Source organism: Geospiza fortis, unplaced genomic scaffold (assembly GCF_000277835.1).
Source record: "Geospiza fortis unplaced genomic scaffold, GeoFor_1.0 scaffold636, whole genome shotgun sequence".
NCBI classification, from domain to species: Eukaryota; Metazoa; Chordata; class Aves; order Passeriformes; family Thraupidae; genus Geospiza; species Geospiza fortis.
Window position 1 is genome coordinate 960235 of NW_005054435.1, and position 18312 is coordinate 978546.

General features: G+C 38.2%; 1 protein-coding gene across 8 annotated transcripts in view; it reads left to right on the top strand.

Moving 5' to 3' along the window:
* The first annotated feature begins 428 nt into the window (after positions 1-428).
* The window catches only part of KIAA1109 (KIAA1109 ortholog), an 80190-nt gene continuing 62306 nt past the window's right edge, over positions 429-18312 (top strand). For all 8 annotated transcript variants that reach the window (XM_031061963.1, XM_031061964.1, XM_031061968.1 and 5 more), the window contains exons 1-13: positions 429-552; positions 3095-3211; positions 4626-4704; positions 5344-5408; positions 8504-8690; positions 9755-9836; positions 10588-10781; positions 13078-13157; positions 13560-13710; positions 15244-15400; positions 16184-16262; positions 16545-16636; positions 17496-17613. In XM_031061963.1, coding sequence (XP_030917823.1) covers positions 456-552; positions 3095-3211; positions 4626-4704; positions 5344-5408; positions 8504-8690; positions 9755-9836; positions 10588-10781; positions 13078-13157; positions 13560-13710; positions 15244-15400; positions 16184-16262; positions 16545-16636; positions 17496-17613 — 1498 coding nt within the window. In that variant the 5' untranslated portion in view covers positions 429-455. The remainder of the gene's footprint in view (positions 553-3094; positions 3212-4625; positions 4705-5343; positions 5409-8503; positions 8691-9754; positions 9837-10587; positions 10782-13077; positions 13158-13559; positions 13711-15243; positions 15401-16183; positions 16263-16544; positions 16637-17495; positions 17614-18312) is intronic.

Genomic DNA, 18312 nt, shown 5'->3' on the forward strand with positions numbered 1-18312 from the left:
TGCATGTTAGTGAGCTTCATTCAGCCTCATTTTTACTTGTATGTTCAGTTGCCTTTTGACTTCCTGCTGTGGCACAACAGTTTTAGACATTTATTTGCTTTTGTATGCTGTACAGGGCATCCAAGATACTAAATTTGGAGGGCATATTTTGGTATTTTGTTGATGTGTAGTTTGTTTGGGGCAGTCTTGTGCCAGGAAACTGTTCCAGCAGAGATGATTGGAAATGTTTTTGGAGCTTTGGAGTAGAAGAGGAGGTAGCTGAAAATCATGAAGTTGTTATTGAAGGAATAAAACAAGTACTTGTGTATTTGTGTGAAACAGACTGCTGGAGAGAATTTAAGATGGTACATAGTCCATTTTTTCCAAACTGTACTGTGCTTGTTATTCATTTTGATTTTGGAATGGCTTTCTGTTTCTTTCAGTTCTATAGGTGCTGGTGCAAAAACAGTGTAGCAATGGATCAAAGAAAAAATGACAGTTTTGTCCCAAGTATCACGCAGCTGGAAGATTTCCTGACAGAACATGACTCCAATGTGGTTTGGCTGTTAGTAGGTAAGGTTAACTCTTCTGTCTTGGTTAAATTTATTTTGTAATACCATAACAAAGGATTAGCATGGCAGTCAGCTACCATAACTTCCAATATGTGCCTACCTGCCATCTGGTAGTTTCATCTGGTGTAGTTTGGAAAGTGATCCGAGGACTATTGTGTTTAATGACCCAGCTTCCTGACTAAATTGTGGGCCACAGTGAGCCTTTAAGCCAAGCTGTCATTCAGTCAGTTATGAGCTGGATTTGTAAACATGCCTGATTTAGGTATGCTGATTATTTTTTTTAGCACTAGTGTTGTTGCTTGTATTGGTGTAGGCATTTTTATTCATCTCTAAACAAGTGGCTCAAGGACAGCAAACTAAATGTGAAGTTGTACTCGGGTCCATGTAAGAATACTGAAAGTGTGCAATGAATTCAGACTTTTCCAAAGCAGATAGTGCCTGCTTTCCAGCCTTGACTCTTGGACTTGGAGTGAGGAGCAACACATGAACAACAACTTTTTTTCATTTGCCCTTCTGACAAGTTAAAGTCTATTGGCTATTGACATACTGGAGTTATTTTTCAGTAGGCCAAATTAAATAGAAAGGATGTAGGTAAATTATTTGGGAGTTTATCTGTTTCACTTTTAGCATGTTGAAATGGAAAGCTTGTATTCAACATAGGGTTCTCAGTGTAGTCAAGATGAAAATAGGGGAAGTCACTGGTAGTAGCTCATGGTAAAATGTGGAACAGATGCAAATAGATCTGAAAATTTTGTCTTCAAAAGCTTTGACTTGCTTCCTGTTATGAGGTTTGGATAGAAACACATGATGTTTATGAAGTAACCCAATTTCAACCAGCCTTTCCTCCTTTGCTTTTATCTGCTGACCTATGGCATCCTGTTATAAGGGAGCATAAAAAGATATCAGTGTTTTCCTCTCCTGAATGCTGAAACAGCAAACTACTGCTCTCAGTAAAAGGTGATGAATTCCAGAAATGAACGTGCTCCTCAAAGAACCATTGCTCACTTCTGGAATCATTTCTAAAAATCACATGCAGTAAAACTTCTGAAATGCAATTTCCAAAACTTGGTTTCAGTGAAGAGGCTTTAAAAATCAAGAATATAATAATAAAATCAATGAAGTTTATGGGATTTGGTGGAGGAAAAGGCTACAGTTTGTGGCAGAGGTGAGTCTAGTGCTGAAGGCAATGGATCAGCCTGGAAAGCGCACTGGTTTCCCAATTGTTGTCAGTATTGTTTCACCTTGAGAGGGCACCTTCCTGACTGCAGCCATCTAGCAGTGCCAAGTTGAACTTTAATCTCAAATTAAACTCCATGGACCCTCAGAGTGTGAGTCAACCCACCTTTCTCCCTCCCCAGAGAGGACCAGCAGGGAGGAGCTTACTCACCTGAACGTGGGGGAGGTGAGCACTGTCCTTGGAGTGTGCCTGCCCTCAATGCCAGCTGGAATTTCTTTCCTGGGATGTAGATTCCACAATCCCTGCTCTTTCCACACAGACTTGGTTTGCTTGAGTTTTGCTCGCACTTGGATCCATTTGGAAAAAAAATAAAGGAACAGATAGATAGGTTTTGTAAATATTTTTTTCAGTAATTATCTGAGCTCTCTTCAAAGTTAAGGTTCCTATGTGTTTCTGCTCTTCAGATTTTTCACAAAAAAATCCATTTTTAGCATAAATAAAAAAATTCTGGTACAAACTTCATGGTTTTTTCCCTACTCTGCTTTGGGTGAAACAGAATGGTAATTATCAGTAAGGTGAATTAGAACTAGTCCATTCCTTGGCAGTGCCATTCCTTTTGGGTTTGTCCTTCTGGAAGCTTAGAGAACCCTTGTAATTAGAAATAGGTTACTAGCTCTTAATCAACTAAAGTAAAAATTACTTTGGGGATTAGCAGACCTAATTTTTTTAAAAAAAACTTGTTTCTCATTGGATTGCTATTTCCTTTTTTCCCTATCAAATTCCATGCTTGAACTGTTGAGGTATTTCTGCTAACCCAAGGGCTGGTGCATTTCTCTCAGGAGGCAGTGTTGTAGGAGATGGTTTTGTATATGATAGTGTTTCCTGTGATAATATGTCAAAGACTAGAAATTTAAGTTACAGGTCACAACTGGGAGACGAGTAGGGAAGGTATGTAGCATGACTTTGGTGTTGAGGTTTTTTAGGGTGTTCTGAAATAAATGTCCGTGTGGGACAATGCATGTTAGAACTCAATCTATAAAATCTAACTTCTTAGATGGTAAGTGATGTATGAAATAATTGATGGCATCTGTATGTCCTCTGGGAGGACAGGTTTTTATATGTTGGGGAATGGAAGAGCAGTGAAGAATCTATGTTTTTCTGGACTTCCCATTTCCCCTTTTCCCCCCATCTCTTCACACCCTGCTCACACCATCTCTCTGAAAACACCCATTCAAGTGTCCCATCAGTTTCAAATTTTATGGAGAGCAGGAAGAACACTGCTAAGCCTCATAGTCCTAATAGGTAAGGTTTTTATCTGGGTCAGTGTACTTTAAAAATGCTTTAATTCATTGTAATCTTTCAACAGCAACAATATTGTCCTGTGGATGGATTATCTACCTAACTTACTATAATTCCCGGAACATTGGACTCATTTTAACGTTGGTTCTTAACAGATTATATAAACATGGCTACATCCATATTGGTAAGTTATGATTCATGTAATGCCAATCTTTGTCTGCTGCAGTTTGCTGAAATCTTGAAGTAAACTCAAGTTTTCCTTCAAGTGTTCCTTCATTAGAGTGATTTGAAAATATTCAGTGGATTCCAAGCAGAGACTCAAGCATTAAGTCCCCGTTCCAGCACTGCCCTTGCTTTCTAAATAAGCTGTCAGAACAACTAATCACAGGTTGGTCCATACTGGGACTATGGTATGTGGAATTGATACTGGCTAGAACATTTTGCATCAAAATCCATTAACTTTTTATTAAAATATTTTAAACTTTTTTCAATAAAACAGGTCAGTACAAATCACTTGGGCACTCACCCACTTACAAAAATATCTGGTGCTGAGTCACAGAGGGCTGTAGCCCACAACCTCACTGATCACACTTCTAATTTTCTTTCACTTTCTCCTCTGCCTTCCTCTGTCTACTTCACAGAATAGCAATGACTTTAGTTCTGGACTTTTTCTGCGACTGTACCTCATAAATGTAGTGAAAACTTCAAACCAAAAAATCCCACTCACACTTGGCCTGCCACAGACACCCTTGCAATTCATTTGCTTATATCCTCAAGAACCTAAGAACTGAATTGCAAACCACATTCAAATCCAGCTTTTTGGAAGAGCAAAATAGATAAAATACTTACTGGCTGCTACACTTGATCTGTAGGCTTTTATTAAAATTTCTCTGTGAAATTGCCATTAAGTAAGGACAGCTGACATGGCTGGCCAAATATGTGGTGTTCTTTATGAACCTCATCAACAAGTAGAACATAATGTTAATTAAATCCCACAATTTGCTGCTTGGTTTCAGTTGTTTAATGTTGATTTTGGTGGTGGGGTTTTGTTGTTTTGTTTTTTTTTAAATTATGGTGTACTTTCTGTGGGTGCGGTGAAAAGCCTTAGGAAAAATCTGGGCTGTTGCATTACCTGCTGGTCTTTTCATACTTATTAATCCTTGTTGCTGCAAACATAATTTGTTGTAATAATTGGACCAAAATCCTTACAGCCATTTAAAATTTTTAAAAACAGTCCATCAGGAATCTTTGTTCCTCTGATTATGGTCTTGCACACAATGTCCTGAAACTCCAAATATTCAAAACAGCTTTTCTAATTCTTTTGAGATTTGTATGGCACCTGGATGTTTCTGAGTGACTCATGTACCTCAGGGGCTTGGTGGTGTTGTTGGGTGGTGCCAAACCCAGCATCCCTTAGCTGTGTACTTTGTTTTCTGTGTTCTGCATCTCTGACTTGCCTTCAGAAAAGGAGCTCAAGATACCCAGTTAACCCATTTCAGATAATTGAATGCTGTATTCTCTCTGTTCACAAAGCCAACAGCTTTAACAGCAAAATCAACAGGGTAATAAGCATTATTTTTATTTTTTTTTATAATTAGGTTCCTTTTCGTTTTCTGTGCTATCTGGAAAAGTCATGGTGCGTGAAATCTATTTCATCACAGAGGACATGTCCATCAGGTACAGATTTCCAAGCGAGTCCTCCTTCTAAATAAGTATTTTAAATACAGGTCTAAATAGCACAAATCAAAATGGAGCTTTCCAAATGAGCAGTGTGTTTATAAGTGTTAGACTGTCTCTCCTGGTGCTGGTATTTAACACTCCTACATACTTGGAAGCTCATTTGCTGTTTTAGCCTTATCATTTGGAAGTGAGTGCTGGATAAGATGGTTGTTGTCCTACCATCTTATACTTGTCAAATAAACCACTTTGGAGTGTGAAGGAGAACTGTGTTTTCATTTATGTCTTTGACTCCTTTGTGCTCTCGCTCTTAAATCTGCACAATTCATGTTGGCCAAGTAGCTGGCATTTACTTACTGGGATTCAGGATAATTTGTTTTGTGAACAGCATGCCAGCAAATAGTTTGTAGTTTTGATTCTTACTGTTAAAATTGGAAAGCCTTGAGGAGGCAACGGATATGGGGTTTTATATGAGCTTCAGCTAAAGCAGGAGTCGTGTAATACACCGTGTGCTGTAATGCTTTGTGCTTTCATGTTGCTTGTAGACTGCCTCAGCTGCAGGTCTCTGCACAAATTGCTTGTAGGATGTTGGGTTGTTGCTCTCTCAACTTCTGTTTTATTCCAATTTGTTTGGTTTAGAATTCAAGATGGATTTATCATTTTTCGCTGGTGGAAGATGTACAACCCTAAGCAGAAGCAGCACGGTAGGTTTCCCAAAAAGCTTTCCAAGTCTAAATTACAGGTAGCCCACAGAAACACACTTCCTTTGCACAATCACAGGCATGCAATTGCTTTGTTCATGTGTACCTGAAGTACTCTGATCCTCAGAAGGTATCGATTTGTTCACTGGTTGCAGAGTAGATGCAATAAATACAGGATTCATTATCGGGGACATGAACCCTTCCTGACACAAACCATTAATCTTAATAGTAGCCTTCATTAGCTGCAGTCCAAGCATAATTGTCTCTGTATTGAAGTTGATAACTATGATGAATAGAGATGTCTCATGTTCTGCAAGTGATTTTAGCTTGAGTTTCAGTGAGTGTTGTGCTTTGTGATTTCAGCTCAAGTGTTATGGTAGGGGATGTCCTTTAGTATTTGACAAGCCTGTGTCTTGACTTCTGTGGTTACAGAAGTGGGGAAGTATAAAAAAATTGATTTTTCTTCCTTATCTCTGGCTGAAGATGGATGATTAACACAGATGCAAGAGATTAATTCTATCTGCAGAAAACACAGAGAGAAAGCATAAGTAGCCTAGGGCTATGTGCTTAATCATTTATAGGATTAGAATCTTGTTGGATGAGACTCAAGTCCTGCTTCTCTTGACTTTTGGAGCCATCACAGCTCCATTGCTTATTCAAGGAGGTCTGGACATGTCAGCTATCTACAGCTGAGTACACTAATTGAGAGGGTCATTGAGCTTTGGAGGGTTTTTTTTCCCACCTTGCCTTTGGAAGTGGCTTCTGCTGGCGTGAAGCCTCTCAGAGCTGTCAGCAAGCTCATGGAGCTGTTGCTGTGTCAGTACAACTCAGCAGTGGCAGCAGTGCTGCATGCAGAATCAGTCAGGTGAATGTGAGACTCCACTCTGGGCAGTGATAGGAGTTTGGAAGAGCTGCCCATTTCTGTTTACTGAGGCACTGCTTACCCTCTGAGGTGGTAGGGCACAATTCAAATTAACTCTACAATAAAAAAGTCATTCAAGAAGTGGAACCTAGTCTTAGAGTTAATTAGATTTTGCCAGACCTGTTATTGTCCAACAGGTTTTCATAGTATTGTCCTCATCTGCTAAAACATATTTCTCTGGTGGCTCAGAATGAAAAATGAATTTAATTTAGTGCAGTGAAGATGGTTGCCTGTCCTCTATGGTGACAATTTTGCTTTGCTTTAACGTTTCCTGCTGGCATTTAAGGCCAGGTGATTAGTGGACAAATAATCCAAGTAACCACAGAAGTTAGAGGTGTCCTGGTCTGACAAAAAAAGTAATGTGACTAAAATGCTCTTGAAGTGTTAAGTCATGCTGGAACTTGAGGTTTTGTATATACTTGGGAAATGGAAGTGGTTTAGGAACAAAAGCTGGAGGATCATGTTGTGGATAGGGCACACCCCAGTGACTTGGCTGAGGTGCCACAGCCCATTATCAATTTTCACATTGTGAAACAATCTGGTAGTTACTTGTACATAACCTACATAAATGCTGCTTTGAATAATTTAGTAGCATCACATTCAGATTTGCTTGTCTATTTTTCCTTGCCCTTTTTTGTTTCTTTTCCAAAAGTGTTTTAGCAAACCAAATTGATGTGTGGAGGTCAAACCTTATTTTGTGGTTAGGAAAAAGAGATACATGTCTCTTTAAATTCCCCTTTAAATAAATGAATTAGTACCTATGATTTCATTTAGTAAATCAAGTCTAATGCTTGCATCCAGGAATTGAAGAATTACATTTGTTTGTGTTCTTGATGCTGCTGAGATCTCCTGGGTGAGCAATTGTGTGTCCCAATCTTTGTCCATGTCATTCTTTGCCTTAGTGATGCAAGTTAAGGTTGGCAACAAATGGATTTGATGATGCTTTTATGAAAACAGGAAGGAACTGAAGCTGGCTCATTAACTTTTCTCTGTCTCCTCTTCAAGAAACTTGTGATGTCAATGGGTTCTGGAAACTTACTTTCTATGTATATATATATATTTATAATTATATGGAAATTTCTGGTATTTAGATGTGATAGGGGAAAAGTTAGGACAGTGTTGCAGAGATGTGTGATTTTGAGGGACACATGAGTTTTTTATCAAATTGGGTGCATTTAATCAAGTAGATGTCTCTAAACCTTGGATCTTGGGCATCTGCATTCCTTCTTTTGACCCTGACCACAAATGTTTGCTCTGAGTTTTAATTTCTCGTGTCTTTGGGAAATGCTGCCTTCAGTTTGTACCCCCTGAGTTACAGCTTGGGGACTGCTGTAATAACCATTGGTTCTTCAGCTGCCTGAAGTCTGTTTGACTTAGCAAGACCAGATGAGGTTTTTAGAGCAGCTCAGGTCTCTTGAGTCAATGTGTAATGGGCACTCTTTCAACTGGGTAATTAGGGGGAAGTGGTGCGAGCTTTTCCCTCACATTAACTGCATAATTAGGTCACACTTTCTGAGGCAAAAGTATGTCACAATCAGCTCTCTGTATGATCAGCAGATGTTAAAACAGGTTTTAAGGATCAGAGAGCCAAGCTGATATAACAGTTGAAATCTTAAATTTGTGAGAATGTTGACTGATTGTGCAGAATGAGTATGATCTGGTTAGTTCTGCGTAGTAATTATTTCTCTGTAAAAGAAAGCTTTTTCCCACTTCAGGCATGCTGTACCGGGGAGCTTGGCTAGAAAACCATTTGTGTTTTGAGATTGAGTTGCTCTCAGTGATATCTGTGCTAAAAAGCAGAAATGTTTGCTGAGGCTTCTGTTCTATGCATCAAGAGAGATATTTGTTTGTTTGTTTTTATACATGAGACTGAAAAACTTCATTTACCATTTTGTGCAGTTTTTGTCTGGACTTATTTTTGGACTGTGACCTAGGGGTGAAATGCCTTTCAGATTTAATATTTTGTATGCAGCTGTCTTATTTGCCAAGTTTTACTGATTTGCTTAGAAAGCTGTAATTATTTTGTGGAATTTTGTACTGCTTTTTAATATGTACTTCAGCAGCTGTTCAGTACTGTGTGGATTGGTTTTGCAAAATGTGCATTTTTGAGGAACTGTAAATATTCCAAGGGAATGTTGAGATAGAATTAGAACCTCTTTTCCTACTATTTGGTTAGATCCAAAGGCAGAAACTCGACTGTATATTATGGTGAATGACTTTGAATTTCACGTGTACAACCGCTCTGAGCTTTATGGACAACTTCAAGAACTGTTTGGCTTGGATCCCACAATAATTCCAGCAAAGAAAGATGATGAGAGAGCACAAGTGAATGGAAGGCAGAGAACACACACCAATCTTGAAAGGTAAATAATTATTAATTTTGCTTTTTTGTTGATGCTTTGTTCTGCAAAGTGCCGAACTAATTGGGGAATGTTTTGTTAACGTGTGCTCTGGAGGCCAAATGAGGGAAGCACTACTGAGAGAAATTGCACTGACAAATCTGACAGTCTGAATCTTTCCCCTTTCCTCAGATTTCCTACCAGTAATAATTTTAAAACACAGCCAAACAAACCAAGCACTCTTGTTTAATGATCAGAGACAGGCTGAAAAATCTATTTGAAATACAGTGTGGAGAGGAAGCATGTGTTGAGGAGGATTATGCAGAATAATAATGGTTTTGCTCAGTAGAAGTAACAGCTGCTCAAGACATTGAACAGGCAAAATGTGAGGATCTCTATGGTCTTGTGTACAGCTACACAAACTGTCTTCTGTTAATTCCTCTTTTTGGGGTACCCCAGAAAATGGAGTGGAAATATAAGGAGTTTTACATGGCTTATGTGCAGTGCAGACAGATGTTCAATAATCAGCCTCTGTTTGGGCAGGACCTCACCAGACTGATTTACTGTCAGGAGCAGAGAGGATCTAATGAGACTTGAGTCCTGCCACTGCTGCTGGCCAGTTGCTAAATTTCAGAGTGGGCAGCTGCAGGAGGCTGTGGCAGTCCTGAGTTTGAGTAAGGGCTCTGTCTCCCAGCCAGTCTCGTTGTGTTCTTATCTCAAGCCCTTATTGACAGGCACAAGAAGGTTTTCTGCCTTTGAGGAGGATGCGTCTTGGGAAATGAAAATCCCATGCCTCAACAGGAGTATTTAGAACAGACCAAGATCCTCTGAGGAAGATTTATTTAACTATTGCCCTGAGTTAAACAAGGCATGCTTGTTTCCTACCTGTGTCAGCACCAAGGTGTAGCTCCATGTGCTTCCTGCTGTTCTCCCAGGCTTGGGAAGCCTGGCAAGTTGTCTTGCACCCTCCTGGGGAAGGAGTGTTCCTAAGATCTGTGTCCTGAAGACCTCTAGAAGAAAAATTTGCTGGGCTCTTCTGCAGAAAAAGCAAAATAATAACCCCCTTTTTTTTCTTTCTTTTAATTTAGTGTTAAAGTAAAAACAGAATCTCAAGACCCCTCTTCTTCATGGAGATCACTTATTCCAGTCATTAAAGTTAATGTGAGCACGGTGAGTGAAAAGATCCTTACAAGGAAACTATTTATCAGTATTTGCCATTCATTTTTCTTACACATTCTATTCAAAGTTTTTCTTTGCATTTATGCTTTTAAAAAAGTTAAAGTTACATCATCAACACTCCTCTGACACAGTCACAAATCCTGCTGGTGCTGGTGGAAACACAGCTATGTTCTAACTTCTGGGAAATACTCATGACTTAGACTTAGTAATGGTTTCCAGAATATCACCAAGTAATTAAATTGTGGGTGTTGTACAGTATGGGGTGTGCTGGTTTTTTTGCAGGTGTTTGGGGTTTTCTTTTTTTTTTCCCCTGCACGTTTTAATAGAGATATTTGGACACATTATTTAGAGGTTAATGTTACATCCCAAAACCACACCCCTCCCTCAAAAAAGGCAAATGAACAACAGCAAAAAAGAATCAGGAAAACTGTTGTTGAGCTAATAGAAGAAAAAATTCAGAGTTTAACATACAAGGTAGTATTTGTAGATACGACCTTGTATCTACAAGGTAGATACAAGGTCGTATCTACAAATACTACCTTGTATGTTAAACTCTGGTTATGGCCAGGACTTTTGTCTGTGTTCTTCGTTTGCACATGGCTGGTTCAACTGCATTTTTATAGGTAAATAAATACTTAAATGTAAGAGTTTGAGTGTAATGTAAGAGGTCAGTGTAAATAGATATGTAAGTATAAGAGATGAGTGATTACTAGTGAGTTACTGGGTTTGCTTTTTGATTTAGGGTCGCTTGGCATTTGGGAATCATTATCAGCCACAAACACTTTGCATTAACTTTGATGATGCCTTTTTGACATACACCACAAAACCACCCTCAAGCCACCTTGATCAGTTCATGCACATTGTGAAGGGAAAATTGGAAAATGTTCGGGTCATGCTGGTTCCAAGTCCAAGATACGTTGGTCTTCAAAATGATGAGTAAGTTTGGAGTACTTTTGTAGCCATATTATTTTCTTATTTTAAGAACACAAAGAAGAGAATGTTTGCTGTGTTTCTATGTGTTTATTTTATTCTGTGTGTTTAGACAGTTGATATTTGTTACCACTCTGAGGGTTTTTGGTTTTGGATCTTTGAATATATTTCATTTATGGAGAAAAGTGCTGGTTTTCTGTGTTATTCTAGGTGTGTATTTTTTGTGTGTGTTCTGCTCTATTAAACATAGAATCATAGAATAGTTTGGGTTGGAAAGGTTTCTTTGAAGGCTGTTTAGTTGAACCCCTCTGCAATGAGCAGGGACATCTTCAACCAGATCAGATTGCTCAGAGCCCCATCCAGCCGGGCCTTGGATGTTTCCAGGGATGTGGCATCCTGTGTCCAAGGTGTGTTTTCCTTCTCTCAGGTACAAGAGCTGTACCCAGGCTTTGCCACCCCTGAATTTCTAGCTGAAATGCCAGGTTTAAGGTGTTGACTTCTGTAAAGCAGATTCATGGTTTAGGAAATACTAATAAAAACCCCAAACTGGGCAAAAGCTGTGGAATACTTAGTAGAGGAGAAACCATGTTATCTTTTGAAGACAGATTCCTGATCCTTTTATCTCTGTGTGTTTTGCATAAGCAGGGTTAGGCAGCTTGAACAAACTGAAGGAAGTCAAACACAAGCCTGAGTGCTTGCATGAAGTAATAAAATAAACTGTACATCGTTTGTACCTTAATTGGCTTTCTATCAGCCAAATACTGCTGTTTGTAACATGGCTTTGTTTTTCTAAGAATATTCTGTGGCTGTGCACAGAATCATACTCTTCCAACATGACGACAAAGGAAATTTCTGCAACTAATATTGAAAACAAATAAGATTAAAACAAAATAGGATTAAGATACTCAAACTATTAGCTTTTCCTCCTGCTTCCTCTAAGTATTTGCTTTTTATACTTTTATCATCTCTGTAGCTCCTGATGGCTAAAGGATGGCATCTGTGCACAAAATGTGCTCTAATTTACTGGGCAAATTAAAAAAATTGCCCAATTCACTGGAAATGGAGAATATTTGACTCTTTAGAGCCTGCCCTCTTACACTACTTTGCCTAAAATTTAAGCTGCGTGTTTTAACTTGACAGAAATTCCTTCAGCCAGTGTATGTATAAAAAACATCCGAGTGGCTTGAAATTTGTAGCAGACTGAGGAATCAATACAAACATGAGCATTTCACTTTGGAAGCTGACATTTTGTGTTACAAACATCCATCTCAACACTTTTATCACTCTTTGAAAATAAGTCTCTGAAATTGAAGAAAAGAAAAAAAATGGTGGTGGGGAGAGCAGGTCAAAGTAGAAGTTTTGAGGCAGCAGGCTTAAGGTTCAGGATAGATAATAGGGAATACTTTATAATGATAATCTTATTTTAATTTATTGCCAATATCTAGTTTGTGTTAAAGTATTTGATCATTTGCTGCTGTTACTCTCAAAGTAAACTTAGTTTCAAGGTTCCTGCTCTGTTGCTTTTGAAGAGTTTCTGGCAGTACATGATTTCTGCATCTGCTGTCTTCCATGTTTTCCAAAGTTTCCTGCCTTTGAAAGTGAGCTGTGGTAAAAATGGGGTATGTGCTCTAACAGGTCACACTCTTACACAGTCATAGGAATTGTCTTTTTTTGTCAAGAAATGACAGTTTATGAAAGTGGCTGAGAAGCTTCAATAGTGCCTTCTGCAGTAAAACCAGAATTATTAATATGTAAATTAATGTGGGAAAGGGATTGTAATATACCAATATAATAGTGTTAGAGAAATGTTTCATCTCTTAGCTTTATCACTTTGATCCTTTAATATTGAGGGAAGTGTTATTGAGGCAGAACAGCTTTTTTTCTTTTTTTTATTAACTAATGGTCTAATTACTGAAAGTCTTGTCCCTTTGGTGTAGAAGGTTATTTTAGTGAGAAAACAATTAGCAGTTGAAAGAACTATATAGGACAAGGAGAAAGGAACTCTTGACTGAAAGAAACACTTAAAGTAAAACTTCAGTAGTTACTTGTGGTTTAGAATATCTGAGAAGTACTTTTGTGGAGAAGAACCTGGTACCTTCATGCTTGAGTTAACTAGACTTTTAAGTTATTTAATGTAATAGTTATAATAATAATAGCCATATTATCATCAAGGGTTTGGTTTTTTCTCAAATCATTATGCAAATCCATTATGGTTAATATGTTGCGTTTAAAATTACTTGAATTCATAAAGATCAATCTTGGCATGTCCATTTTTACTCTTCTTTTTGCTGTTTCCTTGCAGACCCCCAAGGCTGATGGGTGAAGGTTTTGTTGTAATGCAGTCCAATGATGTTGATATCTATTACTATATGGATGAACCAGGTACAAGCTGTTAAATACAAAGATAGTTTATTTTTTTTGAAGGTGAAAAATCTATATGCTAAGAGAGCTAATGCAATGTTTGGAGCCAATAGAAATATCATAAATATGCTTTTGCTCTGACTGCCCTTGAAGTATTGCCTGAATCTTGAGCAAAGACAACACATTTGGTAATGGTGTGTGCAGATGTAAGATAGGTGGCAATTTTGGGTCATTTTTGGTCATATTTCTTGGCCTTCCACTGGAAGTCTGCATTGAATTGTGTCTTGATATTTACATACTGTAGTGCTCTCAAATAAAACTGACATGAGGACACTTTAATTGTCTTGTGCTTAAGCAAACATTTCTCTTGCTAATTTGAAGCAGCTTCCTTTAATAATGTGTTTAATATTTTATGTAATGCAGGCCTTGTACCAGAGGAGACAGAGGAGAGTAATGATGGAGAAGCCAGCAATGAGGACAGCAAATTACAGGACCTGCCACCGTGCTGGGGTTTAGACATTGTGTGTGGAAAAGGGACAGACTTCAACTATGGACCTTGGGCTGATAGGCAGAGGTATGACCATGATTTACAACTCTCATCTTAATATCCAGTGTTACTGAGAAAGCTTTCTCAAGTTTCCATTGTGTGATTCCTTAGAATTTGTGTGTTTTGGGGTAAACCAAGTCTGAAAGAAGAGTCCTGCCACAATGGTTTAAGATTAGTTAATTCATTGGTGTTTATCTTGTTGGCCTTCCAAAGTTAGGATTTCTCTCATTATTGAATTAATAGATTGTTCCCTTTCTGTAAGCAAAGTATTTTTACTGTTTATCAAGTAAAAGGTTTAACTTGTTAATTGGTGATCTTTAGATTTATCAAGCTCCTGTTGGCTAATATGGGAATAAACTCTATATTGATGAGGAAATTTTAGGGAAACAGAAATCTGGCTATGAAAATAATGAGGGAGGAATAATTTATCCTTGCTTAGCATAATCAGCTGCTTGATGTTATCTCCAAAGTATTTATTATCTAGCTATTTTTAAACAAAATATTAGCCTAGAGTTCTCTTGTTCTTCACTTGGCCCTGGATGCTTTGCCCATGAGCATTTCTGGTGAGGACAATAGTATTGTTTAGAGAGTGAAGGACTATTAAGCAAAAGTGACATAATCAGTGCTTTCCCTCTTTTCCCCTGTTAATTACAGGCTGGTACTTGGCCTCCACTAATTCTCCTGTGAAACTGTTATGATTTCCTGTCTCTCAGGAATGTGAGGATGGCAGCCCAAAGAGTAGTCATTAGATATGATAGTGCATTTAAGAGAAAATGTTGCTTTCTAGAACCTTTTGCTAGAAATATGAGGTCAGTGAATCATTAATGATACTTTTAATACTCCAAAGAAAGCTTGCCCTGTAATGGAATGCTTTTTATAATCTGAACTGGCTCAGTAGAAAACAGTTGAGTGCAGAGTGCATAGAGTTCCTGGATACATACTAGGAACACTTTTGCATCTTGCTGTGGATGGATCCTGGAAGTTTAAGAGCTTTTAAGCTGCTACAACAGCCAGGTGCTGGGTGCAGGAAGAAATTCCACCCCCTTGAAACCTATGTACACTCTGCTGTCTGTGCTTCGTCACTCTGCCGTTCCTGTCAAGCATTTCATGGCACATTCAGCCAAAAATCTGTAGAAATGTGGCTTCCATTCTGAGGTCTAAAGTTTTGTATTTTCTTTATTTCTGGGCTTATATCAATTATTTATGCACAAACTGAAGAGTAAATAGATGATTTGCTACTATGCTTTTGTAACAGATTTTAGAAACCAAGGATTAGGAATAAAAAGAAAAACATGGTTTGTTTTCCTTCTGAATTAACTTGCAGACAAAAGCTATAAATTTTAACTTCTTGCCATTGACACTTTGGGAGATTTCAGTAATGAGTTGGAAGGCTCCTATGATGAAGATATTCAACAAACATTCTTCCTTATCACATGCACTGGTTGTCTAAAGACTCAGCTAAGAGGAAGATAGCTAAATGAACCAAGTAGATGCACAAATACACATATGTATTTCCTCTGAGAACAAAAAACAACTTTTTTTTTTCTTTTTCTCCACTAGGGATTGCTTGTGGAAGTTTTTCTTCCCACCAGACTACCAAGTTATGAAAGTCTCAGAAATTGCTCAGCCTGGGAAACCAAGGCAGATCCTTGCTTTTGAGCTGCGAATGAATATCATTGCAGATGCCACCATTGATTTGCTTTTCACCAAGAACAGGGTAAATAGTGAAACTTTATCAAGAAATTAACTTTGTCTGCTGTGGTTGCACTGTGCTTTTTGGTTGTGCAGTTCTGCTTGTCTCAGATGTTCATTACAGAACTATGGTTTTAAAAGCTGGGTGATTTTTATCGTAGTTTTTTATAATTATGAGCAAACCTTTCAAAGAGAAATGTATTATTAGAAGCATTATTTTAAGTTTGTTTTAAGCTTTAAAGGTACATCTTAAGCCATGCCAGCTCCTGCAGTCTTGGGGCTTCATGATCTGGGCGTGTCCTGTGCAGTCTTAAATTCTAATGAAGCTCACCATGATAGATTAAAAAACCAATTTCTTCTGATACTTCTGAATGAGGAGAACACTGGGGGAACAGAATTTGTATGTGTAGGAGTTGGGATTTTTCTTCTCCTTGTTGCTACTCTCCTACATGGGGTACAGCATCGCTTTGTTGTACCCCTGTTTTGTGCTTTTGTGGGGGGACTGAAAGGGTTAGAGTTGTAGTGTCAGACATGTACATTAGTCTGTCCTCCCAGGCCTTGGGTCAGAGTATTTTATGCTGTTTCTCCAACTGGACTGCAGTCAGCATTTGTTAAACCTAAAAAAGGTGTTTTATTACTGTTAAACCTAAAAAAGGTAGGTTATTTTGTATCAATATGTATTGATAGCTCATTAGTGGTTTTTCTGAAGGCAAGAAAGACTTTAATCACCAGGTGTGGATAATGACAGCCAGAGGCATAAATAAATCTAGAAATCACATTTGGACTGTTTTGCTTTTTTGCAATGCAGGAAACAAATGCTGTACATGTAAACGTTGGTGCAGGATCCTATTTGGAAATAAATATTCCCATGACAGTGGGTGAAAATGGTGAGTTAAGGCTAAGCTAGATTTGTTTTCTACTGTTTTTCCTGAACAGTTATCTTAATTCCTGTGTGTGTCAATGTCTTTTAGTATTTTTCCTTTGTAATCTTGAGATTCCTAAGGAAAGGAACAAAAAAACTTCCTTGTACAGTTCACGGCAAGATATTAAGGCAAATATCCCTCAGGGTACTTCTTGGTAGTGGACTGCTGAAATCACTGCTAAAAATTGTGTAAATATTGATCTAACTCTTGTGTCTCAATGATAATTTGATGACTTTTGTTTGCCAGGCTATTCACCTACAATTAAAGGGCAGCTCCTCCACGTGGATGCCACCAGCAGCATGCAGTACAGGACTCTCTTGGAAGCAGAAATGCTGGCTGTAAGTGTGCATTAATAAGCACAAAGCTTCAGTCTCTAGGGGATTTTTAATTAAGAACATATTGACTTTTCTGTGGAGCAGTCTTTAGTTTCTTAATGCAGGAAAATGCCTTTTTAATGTGTTTTGCAGGACCTAAATAGATAAGGAATTTATATGTACTGACACAATTGTGCATGTGTGTAATCTTTAGTGACTTAAAAAGCACTAACTTGGTGTATAAATTACCTATTTACAAATGTTGCCTCATTTACTATGTAGCCATGTGCCTGTGCAGGCTTTGCCTTAATTAATGATTATGCTCACTAGTTCTGCTAAAGGATATGTATGCACAAGTACTTAAAAGCACTCAGGTGTACTTGAACTACTTGAGACATATTTAAAACTCCATTACTCTTTTGTTTGCCTAATATTTGATTTTTGCAGTGTTGTAGTTGTGTAGATCACCCTTCTTATTGGTTTTTAATTATCTTATTCAAGTGATATTTTTATGAATATGAAAAATATATCAGTGGTTGAAAAACAGTCTCTTCTGGGACATTTTCTTTTTGGTGTAGTGTGAAAAGTGATGTTTTTGATGAAAACCTTGCATTTCAAATTGCTTTGTACATCTATGGCAGCAGATGTATCTGAAACTCATCTATACCTTCCCAAATAAATGAATACACTAACACTTGACCTTCAAACACAGAAGGAGGGACAGAGATTAAATTATTAAGGAACTGGAAGTACCTTCTGTTCATCCCAGCAGGAAAACAGTTTTAATTATTCAGCAGGGTACATATGTGAAAACTGCTGAGAGACAGGGTCAGGCATTGTCATCTTTTCAGGTGATCCTGATGCTTTCATTTCTTGCCCACAGTTCCATATCAATGCCAGCTATCCCCGCATATGGAACATGCCACAGACATGGCAGTGTGAGCTGGAGGTCTATAAAGCAACCTATCATTTCATCTTTGCTCAGAAGAGCTTCTTTACAGGTAACCTCTTTGCTAAATAGGTCACATGTCAAATATTCTTTCTTTGGGATTTGTTTTCAAATTTTGCCGAGTTGTGCAAGGTCAGGTTCTCTAATTTCGTGTTTTTAAGGTAACAAATTGTTTCTGATGACAAAGTTCCTGATGCCTATAGAATGTCTAACTGCATGGTATTCTTACATTTGAGTAGAAGTACAAATAATTTAATTTTCTAATGTCTAAATAAATTTGATTTGCCATGAAGTGATCCTAAATTTATTTCTTACTTGAACTCTTATCACAGCTACTGATTTGCTTAATTTGTCACCCATGATGTTGATTTCTCCTGATATCCCTCTTTGCTTGGCTCGTTTTCAACTACTTGGGATTTGGATTGTGTCCCTATGGCTGACAGATGATGAGGAAAAGTAATTTGCTCCTCAGGCTTCTGGCCGTGAGGAGGAAGGCGCAGTGCAAGGTGGAACAGCACCACCCAACTGTTGCTGGAAGCTCCAGCTGCAGTAATGGAAAGAATAGAGCCCCATCACTGTGGTGTTAATTAGCCCTGCTGGGAGGAAGGCTTAATTAGTGCAGGCTTGGTGCCATGCTAATAAAGTTATCCCCTGAGTGAGGCCAGAGCCACTGTCTGGGTAGTGCCACAGTGCCCAGTAACCTGCTGCTGTGGTCAGGGCAAAAATCAGCTTTTCCAACACAAAAATCCTA